A 19577-nucleotide genomic window follows, 5' to 3' on the forward strand; every position below is an offset into this window, starting at 1 on the left:
GCGGGGTTCGATATCCTCTTTCTTCTTTTAAAATCGATTTGCTTCGTCATTTTGGGGTACACTTTTCCCAGTTACATCCCTTGGGGTGGATGAGAGTGGTTCATTTCAAACTGTCCTGTGCAGCTATTTCCGGTGAACCTTCCATTCCTTTATTCTGCATGTTTTACAAGTTGATCTCTGACGGAGACTGGTTTACCTTTGCCAAGAGACAGAACAATGTGTCAAAACCTTGTTATTCCTTCAGGCCGACTTCCACTTATCCGAAGGATTGGAAAAGCAAGTTCATTTTCGTCTCTGCTGCTATGATATCAGAATCCCCTTTGCCTAGGGATGTTGATACCTCTATCGAAGATGCTGTTCCTACCTTATCGGCGAATGAGACCGTTCAGTGGAAACGTATGCATGAGCATCCTACCAGGGCTTTCACTTTTTCCGAAGGTATTTTGGCCATGGAGGGGTTGAGCCCCTCCTATCCTGTTCGACCCAAGGCTTTCTTTAGTAAAAAAGGTATATTTCCGTCTCAGATCTGCATTCGTTTGTTTTTCTCTCTTTGTATCTGCGTAGTCATCTTTAGTGCCTTTCTTTTGAAGAGTTGACTTTGTGGAGGTTACTTCAGGGAGATTCCAAGGATGTGCAGTTTGTGATTGATGGTGAAGTTGTTCCGGGTCTGAGCCGGAGTGGGGTAGTGTCAGTTGCCGGGGGATCTGCCCAGGCTGGGGGTTCTACCGCCGTGGGTGGCGATGAGGGAAATCCTTCTAATGAGGAGGAAAGTTCCCCCGACCTTCCCCCTGTTCAACATTCTAATCGAAGTGATGATGAAAATCTGGAAATTCGCTTGGTTCGTAAGAGAAAATCTGCAAGTCCTCAGCCAGCCCCTGCTCCTCGTAACATCCGACAAAGACTTCGAAATGCCAGTGGTCAGAAGCTTCCACCTTCGTCGAAGGCTATCTCTGATCTTCCTCCTGCTGGGGTTAAAGGCTCTTTGTCTAAACACCTGAGGTCTTCAAGTCTTGTGAGTGCACCTTTGCTGGTGGGTTTTTTCTTCCTTTCGTTCCATTTTTTTCCTTATCTCGTCTTTGATATCCTTTTTCTTACTTTGCAGGGGAGTTCTCAGGATCCCATAGAGATTCCTACTGGTCCCTCTTCTTCCCGTGTTCGGGATAAGGCCTCTGAGGTGGACATAGCCCGTTTTTCCTCAGCTTTTGAGCTTTCGCCTACTCATGCTACTGGGACTAGTAAACCCACTCTTCTTGAGGGTCCTGTTCATCGGTCCCCTCTTGCTCATCTGTTTGTCGATGCTATCCCACTTACCTATGTCCCCAAATGGAAGGTGACTAGTTCCTCGGTGATAGGGACTCCTGAAGCTGCTAGGGACTTCTTGAACCATGTTGTTCCTCCTTCACATAAATTCGTGAATTCGGCTCTGAGAGACGACCTTTTCGAGGATCAATACAACATGTCCCTTTGTGAGAGCTTCTTTAGGGGTGCTGGTATGTTGCAGAGGATTGATGATCTGAGGAGGGCAAATGAAGGGCTCAAGGCTGAGCTTAAGGCTTCCCAATCTGTTGCTGCCGGACTTAGGTGCCGGGTGGTTGAAGCTGAGAGGAAGTAGCAGGAGGAGAAGGTGTACAATCCTTCCTCCTCCCCCCCCCTTCTTTTTTTATTATGATTGTACACTGATCTTATTGTTCAGGGGGCTGGAACCATGCTGGAGAAGAGGGAGCGGGCCTGGGAACAGGATATGGCGGTGCTGGTGGGAGAGAAAGAAGAATTGGCTGCTGAGTTGAAGTATCTGAAGGAGGTTGGCTCTGTTTCCCAGGAGCAACTTAACACCATGTATGTGGACTACGGGGTAACCTCTGATGACAATCAGCGGTTAGCAAAGGAGAAGCATTGGCTAATCACTGAAGGTTCGGAGCTTTCCTTGCTGCTGTTGCTCAGTCAGAGGATTTTAAGAGTGGTTTAGAGGAGATATACAGGGCTTACCGGGATGTTGGCTACCAGGCCGGTCTGAAGGATGGTTATGCTTACTCTGCTCAGGGTCTAGGCAGGAAAGAGACTCCGCTGTACAACTCCAAAGCTAAGAAGAAGTTGTCCAAGTTGGATGAGGAGTTTGGAAGCAAGACCCCTGCCATCCTGAAGAAGATCCTGGAGCATCCCTTAATATCGATTGACGAGTTAAAAGCCCTGTTTTCCTCTGCTGGTCCTTCCTCTCCGCCATCCTTATCTGGGGGTGCCCCCGAATGATTTCTGAACATTTATTTTTCTTCGATATGGTTGTAACTTAACTACTTGCCTTAGGATACTTTTAAACTTTTGGTGTTTGGGGGCCTTTGTGTGGGGGCCCTCCCTGGTGGCTAATCATGTAGTTTATGCTTCTTGTGTTGTTGCCCTGTTGTTTGCATGCTTTTTGTTGTGTTTATTGCTTTTGCAGGGGCTTTTGCTTAGGATCAAGACGATGTTTTTCCTGGGGACCTTTGGATCATTTTACAAGAAGTTGAGCTTTGGTTTTTTTTGGTTGAACTTGTTGTGCTTCGTTGTTTTGTATTTTGGCCAAAGTTTTTTGAGGCTTTTCTTTGTACATTTGTTTTGTAAATGAATAAAGCATGATTTCCTTTTGTAGTTTAGCTTACAAGGATACATTGTGTCTGTTGTTTGTTTAGTAAACATGGATTGTCTGTTCGAGGCCAATCACTGGACAAGTTTATAATGTAAGATTATGTTTTCGATTTGCTTTTTTTTTTTGTCCGTTTTCCTTGGGTTAGCTAGACCCTTATTTGCCCCACGGTCGGGCTTTTGGCATGCTTGAGATGCCTTATACACGTGTGTTTGCCTGTTAAGTAGGTTTCATGGTGTTTCTAGGCACGTCTGCCTAGGTATAATACCCGTTATTTTGTCAAAAGAGGACACGTTGACTGTCCGTTTTTCATTCACTTCTTTGGGATTATACTTCGCAGTGTAAATTGTTACAAAAGATCTGTCCTTGGGGAAACCCCAGATTAGTAGTTAAATGTTACAAAAGTGGCTCTTGGCCATTTTCCCTGGGGGCAGAGCCCTCACATATAATATTTCCTAAGCTGCATGAGATTCCAGGTCCTGGGGACCCCCTTGCCTTCGAGTGTTTCCAATTTGCAACTCCTTTTGCCGTTTGCCCATACGACTCGGTAAGGCCCCTCCCAGTTGGGGCCTAGCTTTCCGGTGCTTTCCTGCAGGCTGGCTTCATTTGCTCTTAGGACTAGGTCCCCGGGGACGAGGTTAAGCTTTTTCATCCTGGCGTTGTAATAGCTTTCCAGCTGCCTCTTATATTTGGCCTCCCTGACTGCTGCTATTTCTCTTCTTTCTTCCAAGAGATTCAAGTTCATCCTGAGGTCTTGCTCATTTTCCTCCTCCCGGAGCCTCATTCGGGCAGTTGGGGATCCTATCTCAGCTGGGATGACAACTTTTGTCCCGTAGGTTAGGCTGAAAGGAGTCTCTCCATTGCAGCCTTTAGGAGTGGTCCTGTATGCCCATAACACGAATGGCAGTTCTTCCAACCATCCTTTTTGTTTTCTCCCGAGTCTTCCCTTCATTCCCTTGATGACACTTTGGTTAGTTCTCTCTACCAATCCATTACTTTGGGCGTGGGTGACGGAGGTGAACACTTGTTGAATGTGCATCTGCTCACACCATGGCTTAAAAGGTCTTCCAGTAAATTGGACGCCATTATCACTCACCAGCTCTTTTGAGACCCCGTATCTGCATATGATGTTGTCTAACACAAACCGCCTCATCTGTTCCCCAGTTATTTTTGCCAAGGGCTTCGCCTCGATCCACTTGGTGAAATAATCGATGGCCACTACCACATACTTGACCCCTCCTGGACCTTCCGGGAATGGCCCGATTATGTCGATGGCCCACTTTTGGAAGGGCCATGACGTTGAGACTGGTATCATGGGGTGTTTGTGTCGGTGGGTCATTGGTGCATGTACCTGGCAATTATCACATCTCTTAATCTCCTCAGATGCCGTTTCATACATTCGTGGCCAATAGAACCCCGCGTTCATCGCCTTTGTTACTATCGTCCTTGGCCCCGAATGCATTCCACAAATCCCCTCATGCATTTCCTTGATCACATACTCAGCTTCCTCCATATCAACACATTTCAGGGATGGACCTAGGTATGACCTTCGGTACAACTCCCCATCAATCAACTCATACTGCAGGGCCTTGACCCTTACCTTTCTGGCTGCCCAGTCTCCCTCGGGCAATGTTCCGTCCCTGAGGAACTTTATTACCGGTGTCATCCATGTTTCCTGTGCATTCTCTATTGCGGTTACCTCCTTCGTGTTGAGGGAAGGGGAGGTCAGGACTTCCACTTTGACTTCTCTTGCCAGGTGGTCGAACACCACCGAGGCCAATTTACTGAGGGCATCAGATTTTCTGTTCCTTCCTCGGGGGATGTATTCTAATTTGAAAGTTTTGAATGCCTTCGCTGTTTCCTTTACTTTCGCCACGTACTGAGCCATGATGTTGTCTTTGGCTTCGTACTCTCCTTGGTACTGTTTTACTACCAGTTGTGAATCAGTGCTAGCCTCCACATGCCTTGCTTTCATTTTTTGTGCCAGCATCATTCCTGCCAAGAGGGCCTCATACTCTGCAGTGTTGTTGGTGTTCTCGAAGTCCAGTCTTATTGCGTATGTCAGCTCAATCCCTTCGGGGCTTATCAGTGTGATGCCTGCCCCGCTCCCTTCTTCACAAGAGGCCCCGTCGGTGAGTAACTTCCACACAGCCTCGTCCTCCTTTTCTTTTTCTTCTTTCTCCAAGGCTTCCCATATTAAAAGTTCCCTCTCTTCATCCTCAGGGACCTCTGCTAAAAAGTCGGCCAGTATCTGCCCCTTCATGGCCGTCCTGGGTTTAAATTCCAGAGAGTGTTCCCCCAGCTCCATAGCCCATTTAGCCAACCGTCCTGATAGCTCCGGCCTCCTGAGTACCTTTTGGAGAGGTTGATCAGTCATCAGGACAATCTTATGCCCTTGGAAGTACCTCCTGAGTCTCCGGGATGCGAAAACAAGGGCTAATGCCAGCTTCTCCAGGGGCATGTAGCGTTCCTCGGGGCTTTTAAGCGTTCTGCTGATGAAATATATGGGGATCTGCTTCCCTTCCCGTTCTACCATCATAACTGCACTTATGGTCGTTTTCGAGGCGGACAAGTATAGGAGCAGGAGTTCCCCGGGCACTGGGGTGGCCAATGTTGGGAGCTTGCAGATGTAAGTTTTCATTTCTTGGAAGGCAGCCTCCGCTTCTGGGGTCCATTTGAATTTGTTCGTTGGAGGCAGTCCTTCAACACCTTCATGAAGGGGAGGGTCCTGTCGGCCACCTTTGACAAGAAACGGTTTAATGCTATTAATCTCCCGTTCAGTTGTTGAATGTCTTTTAGGGACCTGGGGGATCGCATCTCAGCCACAGCTTGAGTTTTCTCCAGGTTAGCTTTGATTCCTCCTTTAGTGACCACTAACCCCAAGAAACTCCCTTCCTCCACCCCAAAACAGCACTTTCCGGGGTTTAACTTCATATTCACGTCTTGTATAGTGTTAAGAGTCTCAGCTATGTCATCTATCATGGCCATCTCTGTCAAGCTTTTGATAACAATGTCATCAACGTATACTTCCAAGTTCGTTCCCCGTTGTTCCCTGAACAGGGTGTTCATGAATCTCTGATATGTGGCCCCAGCATTTTTAAGACCGAAGGGCATCTTGGTATAGCAGAATGTCCCCACGTCTGTCATGAAGGCGGTTTTCTCTTCGTCCTCTATTGACATCTGGATCTGATGGTATCCCTTGTAGGCATCCAGGAAGCATTTTAGGGGGTATTGAGACAAAGAGTCTACCTGGACGTCTATTTCTAGGAGGGGGTAACAGTTCTTAGGACATGCTTTGTTTAAATCCTAGAAGTCGATGCACATCCTCCATCCCCCGTCTTTCTTTTGAACCATGACCGGATTGGCGATCCAGGACGGATACCTTACTTCTCTGACTATCCCTGCCCTGAGCAGTTTTCTGGTTTCCTCACAAGCAGCTCTTCTTTTGTTGGGCCCCATGCTTCGCTTTTTCTGTCTTACCGGTTTCGCCCATGTGTAGGTGTTGAGCCGGTGTTCGGTTAGGCTCCGGGGGATTCCTGTCATGTCTCCGTGTTGGAATGCAAACACATCTATGTTGAGGAGAAGCAGTTCCTTCAGGGCACTCTTGCATTTGTAACTTAAGTGATTTCCTAGTTTGATCGTTTGTTCTAGGAACCTATCGCAAAGGACCCACTCCTCTACTCCATCTTTCCGGGGCTTCTCGGATGCTTCTCCTTCGGATACGGAGGAAATCACTTCATAAGCAAACTTTACCCAGGCTAAACCCTTCGGTGTTTGAAACACTAAAGCTCCGTGAGGGGTGGATGCCTGTGCTTGTAGGTCCCCGATTCCGGGTCTCCCTAAGATTGCATTATACTTTGAGGGTGCCCTGACCACTGTGAAAGTCAGGTTTATCGTTCGAACTCGATCCCCTACCCCAACTGTGAATGGAAGCCTGATTTTTCCCAGAGGGTGTGATACACTGTTGTTGAATCCCACTAAGGGGATGGAATCTTCTTCGAGCCGATCTCTTACATCTCTGTCAAATCTGACAAAACAATGCTCGTATATTACTTCGACACCGGACCCTCCGTCTACGTGTATTCGAGACACTTTGTGGCCAGCTATTATGGCTGAGATGTTAAGGGGAAGTCGTTGCACTTCATTTTCCTCCAAGTGTGGCATGAGGATGGGAGCTTTCATGCAGTCTGGGGAGCCCAGGATCCTGGCTTTTACACTCCGGGTGGTATCGAATTCATTCCTTCTTCTAATCACATCAACATCTGCCCTCCCAGGCTCCCTTACATCTCTTCCCTTGCGGTCCCCTCCCCCCCCCCCTTAATTTCCTTAACCAAGTGGGCCAGCCTTCCCGTCTTCACCGCAGCCTCTATTCCTCTCTTTAAATACATACAGTCATCGGTTTTATGCCCAAAACCTTTGTAAAAGTCACAATACTCGTTAGGCTGTGCCTTTGGCCCAGGCTTTATGGGTGGTGGCTTCGGGAAGGAGTTCTTTACCCTCTCAGTGGCCAGTATCTCACTTGGGGTCTTGGTGAGAGGGGTGAAATGATCAGAGTAAGGTGGGGGGCCTCTCCCTCGAGGTCTATACGGGGAATATGAGGGCCTTGCTCTGTCGTGCAACATTCTATCAAAAGCGGGTTTTCTGGAGTAAGGTGTACCTTTGTCAGGAGGCTTTGCAGCTGGGGTGATCCTTCGGGGTGTGACGTCCGTCTCCTTGGCTTTGCTGACCGTGTCTTTTCCTCTGACAAAGGCTCCGACCCTGTCCATAAGGTTGTCAAACGAGTGGGGGAACTCCTCCCCCAGTTTCTCACACAGCTGTGCATGCTTTAGCCCGTTTATGAAACTGCTGATCTTCATGACCTCCGGGACATCTTTGATGTTCATGCTCTCCTTGATGAACCTCTCCATATACTGGTCTATTCGCTCACTGTCCCTCTGCCTTATGTGGAGGATCTCATTTGGATTCTTGACCACTTTTATTTGCTGGCCAAAGTTCCTGAGGAACTTCTCGCTTAACTCTTCATAACTATCGATTCCCCCCGGAGGGAGGCTGTCAAACCAAAGCTGGGCTCCCTCCGTCAGAGTTTGTACAAACATGTGGCACCATACAGGCATGGACCATCGCCCAAGTTGCCCTGCTCCCCTGAAGGCATGAAGATGATCTTCAGGGTCTCTTGTCCCGTCATAGCGGTCAAAATATGGGGGTAACTTTGTTTTGGGGGGCATTGGTGCTTCTGCAATCCTTCGTGTGAACTTTGAGACGTCAGCTAAGTCCCGTGGTAGATAGGGTTGATCCAGGCCATCCTCACTTTGGTTATCCTTTTCCTTCCCTTTTTCCTTCGACTTCTTTCCTGTGATGAGATCCTCCCTTTCTTATGAAGACATTTGTCTGAGGGCAGTCATGAATGTTTCCAGTGGGTCACCACTGTTGCTCTTGTTTTGAAGGTCTGTCCCTTCTTGGTTGGAGGGTGTGTCAAAAGAAAGCCTAGCCCTGAGGCTGTCAAGCTTTTCTTGTCTCTTTAAATCTTCAAGACATTTTGTTAGCTTTTCTCTGTGCATGGCCACAAAATCTGGGGTGATGTGCTCCATTCTTTCTGGGTTTTCCACCTGGTTCTCGTTGCCTTCTTCATGAGTTATGTCTTCTACAGTGACCCTATCCAGATCATTCTGTGCCGTCTGGGTGATACATGAGTTGGGTGGGGTTGCCATGTTGTTGTCGGTGAGATAAGCTACTCTTAACGCCGGAGTTTGATGTGGGAACACCGGACAAGCTGATGTCCCACGGATGGCGCCAATGTCGAATACCCAACTCCCGGATGACGTTAGATGGATCTTCGTTGACGTCAAGAGTCTTTATCTTCGCTACTACAAAAGAACAAACCGTTAGCCTCGTCACGGAGGGCCCCGGAGGGGAGATCCGTGACCAAGCTTCGGCGTGAGAGTAAGTAAACTTGCCGGAAGAATTGAGGAGCTTACCCCGATGAGTATGATCACCGGGATGTTTCCTCTAAGGTGTGAATCTAATAAATGTGATACTTGTAATAAATATGTGGGAATGATGGTCGGAATTTAGTGTGAGAGTAGTAAATGTGAGGGTAGTAAATGTGAGGGTAGTAAATGAGATACCTGGATCCTGCTTGATCATCCCTTTTGCACCCTTATATAACCACCAAGCCTTAATCTTCACGTGAGATATTTTTACGAGATAATCTAATGGGTTCTGATGGTCCTTGGGGGGCTCAGACACGTGTCTGACCCCCAACGGTGAGATCATAGTCTCATTTAATGTTTACGGCGAAGGGGTACAGTTCCAACAAAAGATCCTCTGTTAATCGAGCATTAAATGTTGCCTGTCTTTTCTGGTCCTTTTTCCCGCTCATAACGGTAACCTTAGTGGGCAAGGCAGACTATTGTTGGACTTTTCCTGTTGGGCTTGCGTGATGATAGCCCAAAGCGGGCAAATGGGGCTTCCCATTGGCCCGTTGTCAAGTCATCTTTAGTCCCTGGTTCTGAGACCCGAGGCTCATGATCCGGGGCTGAATCATAACCGTTCAGAGGTGTTTTTCCTTCTCGTGGGACCACTCCTGGTCAGTTATAATTAACCGTCCCCACTAGCCATTATACCGCCGGATACCTATAGTGGGAGTTAACCCCTCAGCGGCACGTGCCCTTTTTTTTTTTTGAATTTTGATGAGTCTGGTGATGGGACGGTTACCTGCATGTCAGTTATCCCCCTTTAAATACCCTGTACCCTTTCAGATTTTCTTATTCAAACTTTCTGGTTTCCTTTCTTCTCCGTAACAATTCCCCTCGATCATCATTCTTCCTTTAGTTATGAGTCGCTCCGGCCGTTCGACGATAAGGTCAGTTTTAACAGCAAAGGATCTGAAATCCTTTGTTGAAACGTACAACATCTCTGAACAGTTTTCTCCGTCTTTGCCGGGTCCTAACGATCCGGCGGTGTTCACGCCGGATGTGATCCCCCTTTATATATTGGCTTTTTCTTCTTGCGGGGTTCGATATCCTCTTTCTTCTTTTAAAATCGATTTGCTTCGTCATTTTGGGGTACACTTTTCCCAGTTACATCCCTTGGGGTGGATGAGAGTGGTTCATTTCAAACTGTCCTGTGCAGCTATTTCCGGTGAACCTTCCATTCCTTTATTCTGCATGTTTTACAAGTTGATCTCTGACGGAGACTGGTTTACCTTTGCCAAGAGACAGAACAATGTGTCAAAACCTTGTTATTCCTTCAGGCCGACTTCCACTTATCCGAAGGATTGGAAAAGCAAGTTCATTTTCGTCTCTGCTGCTATGATATCAGAATCCCCTTTGCCTAGGGATGTTGATACCTCTATCGAAGATGCTGTTCCTACCTTATCGGCGAATGAGACCGTTCAGTGGAAACGTATGCATGAGCATCCTACCAGGGCTTTCACTTTTTCCGAAGGTATTTTGGCCATGGAGGGGTTGAGCCCCTCCTATCCTGTTCGACCCAAGGCTTTCTTTAGTAAAAAAGGTATATTTCCGTCTCAGATCTGCATTCGTTTGTTTTTCTCTCTTTGTATCTGCGTAGTCATCTTTAGTGCCTTTCTTTTGAAGAGTTGACTTTGTGGAGGTTACTTCAGGGAGATTCCAAGGATGTGCAGTTTGTGATTGATGGTGAAGTTGTTCCGGGTCTGAGCCGGAGTGGGGTAGTGTCAGTTGCCGGGGGATCTGCCCAGGCTGGGGGTTCTACCGCCGTGGGTGGCGATGAGGGAAATCCTTCTAATGAGGAGGAAAGTTCCCCCGACCTTCCCCCTGTTCAACATTCTAATCGAAGTGATGATGAAAATCTGGAAATTCGCTTGGTTCGTAAGAGAAAATCTGCAAGTCCTCAGCCAGCCCCTGCTCCTCGTAACATCCGACAAAGACTTCGAAATGCCAGTGGTCAGAAGCTTCCACCTTCGTCGAAGGCTATCTCTGATCTTCCTCCTGCTGGGGTTAAAGGCTCTTTGTCTAAACACCTGAGGTCTTCAAGTCTTGTGAGTGCACCTTTGCTGGTGGGTTTTTTCTTCCTTTCGTTCCATTTTTTTCCTTATCTCGTCTTTGATATCCTTTTTCTTACTTTGCAGGGGAGTTCTCAGGATCCCATAGAGATTCCTACTGGTCCCTCTTCTTCCCGTGTTCGGGATAAGGCCTCTGAGGTGGACATAGCCCGTTTTTCCTCAGCTTTTGAGCTTTCGCCTACTCATGCTACTGGGACTAGTAAACCCACTCTTCTTGAGGGTCCTGTTCATCGGTCCCCTCTTGCTCATCTGTTTGTCGATGCTATCCCACTTACCTATGTCCCCAAATGGAAGGTGACTAGTTCCTCGGTGATAGGGACTCCTGAAGCTGCTAGGGACTTCTTGAACCATGTTGTTCCTCCTTCACATAAATTCGTGAATTCGGCTCTGAGAGACGACCTTTTCGAGGATCAATACAACATGTCCCTTTGTGAGAGCTTCTTTAGGGGTGCTGGTATGTTGCAGAGGATTGATGATCTGAGGAGGGCAAATGAAGGGCTCAAGGCTGAGCTTAAGGCTTCCCAATCTGTTGCTGCCGGACTTAGGTGCCGGGTGGTTGAAGCTGAGAGGAAGTAGCAGGAGGAGAAGGTGTACAATCCTTCCTCCTCCCCCCCTTCTTTTTTTATTATGATTGTACACTGATCTTATTGTTCAGGGGGCTGGAACCATGCTGGAGAAGAGGGAGCGGGCCTGGGAACAGGATATGGCGGTGCTGGTGGGAGAGAAAGAAGAATTGGCTGCTGAGTTGAAGTATCTGAAGGAGGTTGGCTCTGTTTCCCAGGAGCAACTTAACACCATGTATGTGGACTACGGGGTAACCTCTGATGACAATCAGCGGTTAGCAAAGGAGAAGCATTGGCTAATCACTGAAGGTTCGGAGCTTTCCTTGCTGCTGTTGCTCAGTCAGAGGATTTTAAGAGTGGTTTAGAGGAGATATACAGGGCTTACCGGGATGTTGGCTACCAGGCCGGTCTGAAGGATGGTTATGCTTACTCTGCTCAGGGTCTAGGCAGGAAAGAGACTCCGCTGTACAACTCCAAAGCTAAGAAGAAGTTGTCCAAGTTGGATGAGGAGTTTGGAAGCAAGACCCCTGCCATCCTGAAGAAGATCCTGGAGCATCCCTTAATATCGATTGACGAGTTAAAAGCCCTGTTTTCCTCTGCTGGTCCTTCCTCTCCGCCATCCTTATCTGGGGGTGCCCCCGAATGATTTCTGAACATTTATTTTTCTTCGATATGGTTGTAACTTAACTACTTGCCTTAGGATACTTTTAAACTTTTGGTGTTTGGGGGCCTTTGTGTGGGGGCCCTCCCTGGTGGCTAATCATGTAGTTTATGCTTCTTGTGTTGTTGCCCTGTTGTTTGCATGCTTTTTGTTGTGTTTATTGCTTTTGCAGGGGCTTTTGCTTAGGATCAAGACGATGTTTTTCCTGGGGACCTTTGGATCATTTTACAAGAAGTTGAGCTTTGGTTTTTTTTGGTTGAACTTGTTGTGCTTCGTTGTTTTGTATTTTGGCCAAAGTTTTTTGAGGCTTTTCTTTGTACATTTGTTTTGTAAATGAATAAAGCATGATTTCCTTTTGTAGTTTAGCTTACAAGGATACATTGTGTCTGTTGTTTGTTTAGTAAACATGGATTGTCTGTTCGAGGCCAATCACTGGACAAGTTTATAATGTAAGATTATGTTTTCGATTTGCTTTTTTTTTTTGTCCGTTTTCCTTGGGTTAGCTAGACCCTTATTTGCCCCACGGTCGGGCTTTTGGCATGCTTGAGATGCCTTATACACGTGTGTTTGCCTGTTAAGTAGGTTTCATGGTGTTTCTAGGCACGTCTGCCTAGGTATAATACCCGTTATTTTGTCAAAAGAGGACACGTTGACTGTCCGTTTTTCATTCACTTCTTTGGGATTATACTTCGCAGCGTAAATTGTTACAAAAGATCTGTCCTTGGGGAAACCCCAGATTAGTAGTTAAATGTTACAAAAGTGGCTCTTGGCCATTTTCCCTGGGGGCAGAGCCCTCACATATAATATTTCCTAAGCTGCATGAGATTCCAGGTCCTGGGGACCCCCTTGCCTTCGAGTGTTTCCAATTTGCAACTCCTTTTGCCGTTTGCCCATACGACTCGGTAAGGCCCCTCCCAGTTGGGGCCTAGCTTTCCGGTGCTTTCCTGCAGGCTGGCTTCATTTGCTCTTAGGACTAGGTCCCCGGGGACGAGGTTAAGCTTTTTCATCCTGGCGTTGTAATAGCTTTCCAGCTGCCTCTTATATTTGGCCTCCCTGACTGCTGCTATTTCTCTTCTTTCTTCCAAGAGATTCAAGTTCATCCTGAGGTCTTGCTCATTTTCCTCCTCCCGGAGCCTCATTCGGGCAGTTGGGGATCCTATCTCAGCTGGGATGACAACTTTTGTCCCGTAGGTTAGGCTGAAAGGAGTCTCTCCATTGCAGCCTTTAGGAGTGGTCCTGTATGCCCATAACACGAATGGCAGTTCTTCCAACCATCCTTTTTGTTTTCTCCCGAGTCTTCCCTTCATTCCCTTGATGACACTTTGGTTAGTTCTCTCTACCAATCCATTACTTTGGGCGTGGGTGACGGAGGTGAACACTTGTTGAATGTGCATCTGCTCACACCATGGCTTAAAAGGTCTTCCAGTAAATTGGACGCCATTATCACTCACCAGCTCTTTTGAGACCCCGTATCTGCATATGATGTTGTCTAACACAAACCGCCTCATCTGTTCCCCAGTTATTTTTGCCAAGGGCTTCGCCTCGATCCACTTGGTGAAATAATCGATGGCCACTACCACATACTTGACCCCTCCTGGACCTTCCGGGAATGGCCCGATTATGTCGATGGCCCACTTTTGGAAGGGCCATGACGTTGAGACTGGTATCATGGGGTGTTTGTGTCGGTGGGTCATTGGTGCATGTACCTGGCAATTATCACATCTCTTAATCTCCTCAGATGCCGTTTCATACATTCGTGGCCAATAGAACCCCGCGTTCATCGCCTTTGTTACTATCGTCCTTGGCCCCGAATGCATTCCACAAATCCCCTCATGCATTTCCTTGATCACATACTCAGCTTCCTCCATATCAACACATTTCAGGGATGGACCTAGGTATGACCTTCGGTACAACTCCCCATCAATCAACTCATACTGCAGGGCCTTGACCCTTACCTTTCTGGCTGCCCAGTCTCCCTCGGGCAATGTTCCGTCCCTGAGGAACTTTATTACCGGTGTCATCCATGTTTCCTGTGCATTCTCTATTGCGGTTACCTCCTTCGTGTTGAGGGAAGGGGAGGTCAGGACTTCCACTTTGACTTCTCTTGCCAGGTGGTCGAACGCCACCGAGGCCAATTTACTGAGGGCATCAGATTTTCTGTTCCTTCCTCGGGGGATGTATTCTAATTTGAAAGTTTTGAATGCCTTGGCTGTTTCCTTTACTTTCGCCACGTACTGAGCCATGATGTTGTCTTTGGCTTCGTACTCTCCTTGGTACTGTTTTACTACCAGTTGTGAATCAGTGCTAGCCTCCACATGCCTTGCTTTCATTTTTTGTGCCAGCATCATTCCTGCCAAGAGGGCCTCATACTCTGCAGTGTTGTTGGTGTTCTCGAAGTCCAGTCTTATTGCGTATGTCAGCTCAATCCCTTCGGGGCTTATCAGTGTGATGCCTGCCCCGCTCCCTTCTTCACAAGAGGCCCCGTCGGTGAGTAACTTCCACACAGCCTCGTCCTCCTTTTCTTTTTCTTCTTTCTCCAAGGCTTCCCATATTAAAAGTTCCCTCTCTTCATCCTCAGGGACCTCTGCTAAAAAGTCGGCCAGTATCTGCCCCTTCATGGCCGTCCTGGGTTTAAATTCCAGAGAGTGTTCCCCCAGCTCCATAGCCCATTTAGCCAACCGTCCTGACAGCTCCGGCCTCCTGAGTACCTTTTGGAGAGGTTGATCAGTCATCAGGACAATCTTATGCCCTTGGAAGTACCTCCTGAGTCTCCGGGATGCGAAAACAAGGGCTAATGCCAGCTTCTCCAGGGGCATGTAGCGTTCCTCGGGGCTTTTAAGCGTTCTGCTGATGAAATATATGGGGATCTGCTTCCCTTCCCGTTCTACCATCATAACTGCACTTATGGTCGTTTTCGAGGCGGACAAGTATAGGAGCAGGAGTTCCCCGGGCACTGGGGTGGCCAATGTTGGGAGCTTGCAGATGTAAGTTTTCATTTCTTGGAAGGCAGCCTCCGCTTCTGGGGTCCATTTGAATTTGTTCGTTGGAGGCAGTCCTTCAACACCTTCATGAAGGGGAGGGTCCTGTCGGCCACCTTTGACAAGAACGGTTTAATGCTATTAATCTCCCGTTCAGTTGTTGAATGTCTTTTAGGGACCTGGGGGATCGCATCTCAGCCACAGCTTGAGTTTTCTCCAGGTTAGCTTTGATTCCTCCTTTAGTGACCACTAACCCCAAGAAACTCCCTTCCTCCACCCCAAAACAGCACTTTCCGGGGTTTAACTTCATATTCACGTCTTGTATAGTGTTAAGAGTCTCAGCTATGTCATCTATCATGGCCATCTCTGTCAAGCTTTTGATAACAATGTCATCAACGTATACTTCCAAGTTCGTTCCCCGTTGTTCCCTGAACAGGGTGTTCATGAATCTCTGATATGTGGCCCCAGCATTTTTAAGACCGAAGGGCATCTTGGTATAGCAGAATGTCCCCACGTCTGTCATGAAGGCGGTTTTCTCTTCGTCCTCTATTGACATCTGGATCTGATGGTATCCCTTGTAGGCATCCAGGAAGCATTTTAGGGGGTATTGAGACAAAGAGTCTACCTGGACGTCTATTTCTAGGAGGGGGTAACAGTTCTTAGGACATGCTTTGTTTAAATCCTAGAAGTCGATGCACATCCTCCATCCCCCGTCTTTCTTTTGAACCATGACCGGATTGGCGATCCAGGACGGATACCTTACTTCTCTGACTATCCCTGCCCTGAGCAGTTTTCTGGTTTCCTCACAAGCAGCTCTTCTTTTGTTGGGCCCCATGCTTCGCTTTTTCTGTCTTACCGGTTTCGCCCATGTGTAGGTGTTGAGCCGGTGTTCGGTTAGGCTCCGGGGGATTCCTGTCATGTCTCCGTGTTGGAATGCAAACACATCTATGTTGAGGAGAAGCAGTTCCTTCAGGGCACTCTTGCATTTGTCACTTAAGTGATTTCCTAGTTTGATCGTTTGTTCTAGGAACCTATCGCAAAGGACCCACTCCTCTACTCCATCTTTCCGGGGCTTCTCGGATGCTTCTCCTTCGGATACGGAGGAAATCACTTCATAAGCAAACTTTACCCAGGCTAAACCCTTCGGTGTTTGAAACACTAAAGCTCCGTGAGGGGTGGATGCCTGTGCTTGTAGGTCCCCGATTCCGGGTCTCCCTAAGATTGCATTATACTTTGAGGGTGCCCTGACCACTGTGAAAGTCAGGTTTATCGTTCGAACTCGATCCCCTACCCCAACTGTGAATGGAAGCCTGATTTTTCCCAGAGGGTGTGATACACTGTTGTTGAATCCCACTAAGGGGATGGAATCTTCTTCGAGCCGATCTCTTACATCTCTGTCAAATCTGACAAAACAATGCTCGTATATTACTTCGACACCGGACCCTCCGTCTACGTGTATTCGAGACACTTTGTGGCCAGCTATTATGGCTGAGATGTTAAGGGGAAGTCGTTGCACTTCATTTTCCTCCAAGTGTGGCATGAGGATGGGAGCTTTCATGCAGTCTGGGGAGCCCAGGATCCTGGCTTTTACACTCCGGGTGGTATCGAATTCATTCCTTCTTCTAATCACATCAACATCTGCCCTCCCAGGCTCCCTTACATCTCTTCCCTTGCGGTCCCCTCCCCCCCCCCCCTTAATTTCCTTAACCAAGTGGGCCAGCCTTCCCGTCTTCACCGCAGCCTCTATTCCTCTCTTTAAATACATACAGTCATCGGTTTTATGCCCAAAACCTTTGTAAAAGTCACAATACTCGTTAGGCTGTGCCTTTGGCCCAGGCTTTATGGGTGGTGGCTTCGGGAAGGAGTTCTTTACCCTCTCAGTGGCCAGTATCTCACTTGGGGTCTTGGTGAGAGGGGTGAAATGATCAGAGTAAGGTGGGGGGCCTCTCCCTCGAGGTCTATACGGGGAATATGAGGGCCTTGCTCTGTCGTGCAACATTCTATCAAAAGCGGGTTTTCTGGAGTAAGGTGTACCTTTGTCAGGAGGCTTTGCAGCTGGGGTGATCCTTCGGGGTGTGACGTCCGTCTCCTTGGCTTTGCTGACCGTGTCTTTTCCTCTGACAAAGGCTCCGACCCTGTCCATAAGGTTGTCAAACGAGTGGGGGAACTCCTCCCCCAGTTTCTCACACAGCTGTGCATGCTTTAGCCCGTTTATGAAACTGCTGATCTTCATGACCTCCGGGACATCTTTGATGTTCATGCTCTCCTTGATGAACCTCTCCATATACTGGTCTATTCGCTCACTGTCCCTCTGCCTTATGTGGAGGATCTCATTTGGATTCTTGACCACTTTTATTTGCTGGCCAAAGTTCCTGAGGAACTTCTCGCTTAACTCTTCATAACTATCGATTCCCCCCGGAGGGAGGCTGTCAAACCAAAGCTGGGCTCCCTCCGTCAGAGTTTGTACAAACATGTGGCACCATACAGGCATGGACCATCGCCCAAGTTGCCCTGCTCCCCTGAAGGCATGAAGATGATCTTCAGGGTCTCTTGTCCCGTCATAGCGGTCAAAATATGGGGGTAACTTTGTTTTGGGGGGCATTGGTGCTTCTGCAATCCTTCGTGTGAACTTTGAGACGTCAGCTAAGTCCCGTGGTAGATAGGGTTGATCCAGGCCATCCTCACTTTGGTTATCCTTTTCCTTCCCTTTTTCCTTCGACTTCTTTCCTGTGATGAGATCCTCCCTTTCTTATGAAGACATTTGTCTGAGGGCAGTCATGAATGTTTCCAGTGGGTCACCACTGTTGCTCTTGTTTTGAAGGTCTGTCCCTTCTTGGTTGGAGGGTGTGTCAAAAGAAAGCCTAGCCCTGAGGCTGTCAAGCTTTTCTTGTCTCTTTAAATCTTCAAGACATTTTGTTAGCTTTTCTCTGTGCATGGCCACAAAATCTGGGGTGATGTGCTCCATTCTTTCTGGGTTTTCCACCTGGTTCTCGTTGCCTTCTTCATGAGTTATGTCTTCTACAGTGACCCTATCCAGATCATTCTGTGCCGTCTGGGTGATACATGAGTTGGGTGGGGTTGCCATGTTGTTGTCGGTGAGATAAGCTACTCTTAACGCCGGAGTTTGATGTGGGAACACCGGACAAGCTGATGTCCCACGGATGGCGCCAATGTCGAATACCCAACTCCCGGATGACGTTAGATGGATCTTCGTTGACGTCAAGAGTCTTTATCTTCGCTACTACAAAAGAACAAACCGTTAGCCTCGTCACGGAGGGCCCCGGAGGGGAGATCCGTGACCAAGCTTCGGCGTGAGAGTAAGTAAACTTGCCGGAAGAATTGAGGAGCTTACCCCGATGAGTATGATCACCGGGATGTTTCCTCTAAGGTGTGAATCTAATAAATGTGATACTTGTAATAAATATGTGGGAATGATGGTCGGAATTTAGTGTGAGAGTAGTAAATGTGAGGGTAGTAAATGTGAGGGTAGTAAATGAGATACCTGGATCCTGCTTGATCATCCCTTTTGCACCCTTATATAACCACCAAGCCTTAATCTTCACGTGAGATATTTTTACGAGATAATCTAATGGGTTCTGATGGTCCTTGGGGGCTCAGACACGTGTCTGACCCCCAACGGTGAGATCATAGTCTCATTTAATGTTTACGGCGAAGGGGTACAGTTCCAACAAAAGATCCTCTGTTAATCGAGCATTAAATGTTGCCTGTCTTTTCTGGTCCTTTTTCCCGCTCATAACGGTAACCTTAGTGGGCAAGGCAGACTATTGTTGGACTTTTCCTGTTGGGCTTGCGTGATGATAGCCCAAAGCGGGTAAATGGGGCTTCCCATTGGCCCGTTGTCAAGTCATCTTTAGTCCCTGGTTCTGAGACCCGAGGCTCATGATCCGGGGCTGAATCATAACCGTTCAGAGGTGTTTTTCCTTCTCGTGGGACCACTCCTGGTCAGTTATAATTAACCGTCCCCACTAGCCATTATACCGCCGGATACCTATAGTGGGAGTTAACCCCTCAGCGGCACGTGCCCTTTTTTTTTTTGAATTTTGATGAGTCTGGTGATGGGACGGTTACCTGCATGTCAGTTATCCCCCTTTAAATACCCTGTACCCTTTCAGATTTTCTTATTCAAACTTTCTGGTTTCCTTTCTTCTCCGTAACAATTCCCCTCGATCATCATTCTTCCTTTAGTTATGAGTCGCTCCGGCCGTTCGACGATAAGGTCAGTTTTAACAGCAAAGGATCTGAAATCCTTTGTTGAAACGTACAACATCTCTGAACAGTTTTCTCCGTCTTTGCCGGGTCCTAACGATCCGGCGGTGTTCACGCCGGATGTGATCCCCCTTTATATATTGGCTTTTTCTTCTTGCGGGGTTCGATATCCTCTTTCTTCTTTTAAAATCGATTTGCTTCGTCATTTTGGGGTACACTTTTCCCAGTTACATCCCTTGGGGTGGATGAGAGTGGTTCATTTCAAACTGTCCTGTGCAGCTATTTCCGGTGAACCTTCCATTCCTTTATTCTGCATGTTTTACAAGTTGATCTCTGACGGAGACTGGTTTACCTTTGCCAAGAGACAGAACAATGTGTCAAAACCTTGTTATTCCTTCAGGCCGACTTCCACTTATCCGAAGGATTGGAAAAGCAAGTTCATTTTCGTCTCTGCTGCTATGATATCAGAATCCCCTTTGCCTAGGGA

At 47.7% G+C, this 19577-nt stretch overlaps 2 protein-coding genes across 2 annotated transcripts; both read right to left on the reverse strand.

Moving 5' to 3' along the window:
- Positions 1-6897: 6897 nt before the first annotated feature.
- LOC110920289 lies at positions 6898-7842 on the reverse strand. The gene has a single exon (XM_022164508.1). It carries the CDS (start codon positions 7840-7842, stop codon positions 6898-6900), a length of 945 nt encoding a protein of 314 aa, XP_022020200.1.
- A 7703-nt stretch (positions 7843-15545) lies between these two features.
- LOC118488320 lies at positions 15546-17465 on the reverse strand. Its single transcript, XM_035985700.1, has one exon. The coding sequence runs from the start codon at positions 17463-17465 to the stop codon at positions 15546-15548; it is 1920 nt and encodes a 639-aa protein (XP_035841593.1).
- Positions 17466-19577: the final 2112 nt, after the last annotated feature.

Source organism: Helianthus annuus, chromosome 16, assembly GCF_002127325.2.
Source record: "Helianthus annuus cultivar XRQ/B chromosome 16, HanXRQr2.0-SUNRISE, whole genome shotgun sequence".
Classification (NCBI taxonomy): Eukaryota; Viridiplantae; Streptophyta; class Magnoliopsida; order Asterales; family Asteraceae; genus Helianthus; species Helianthus annuus.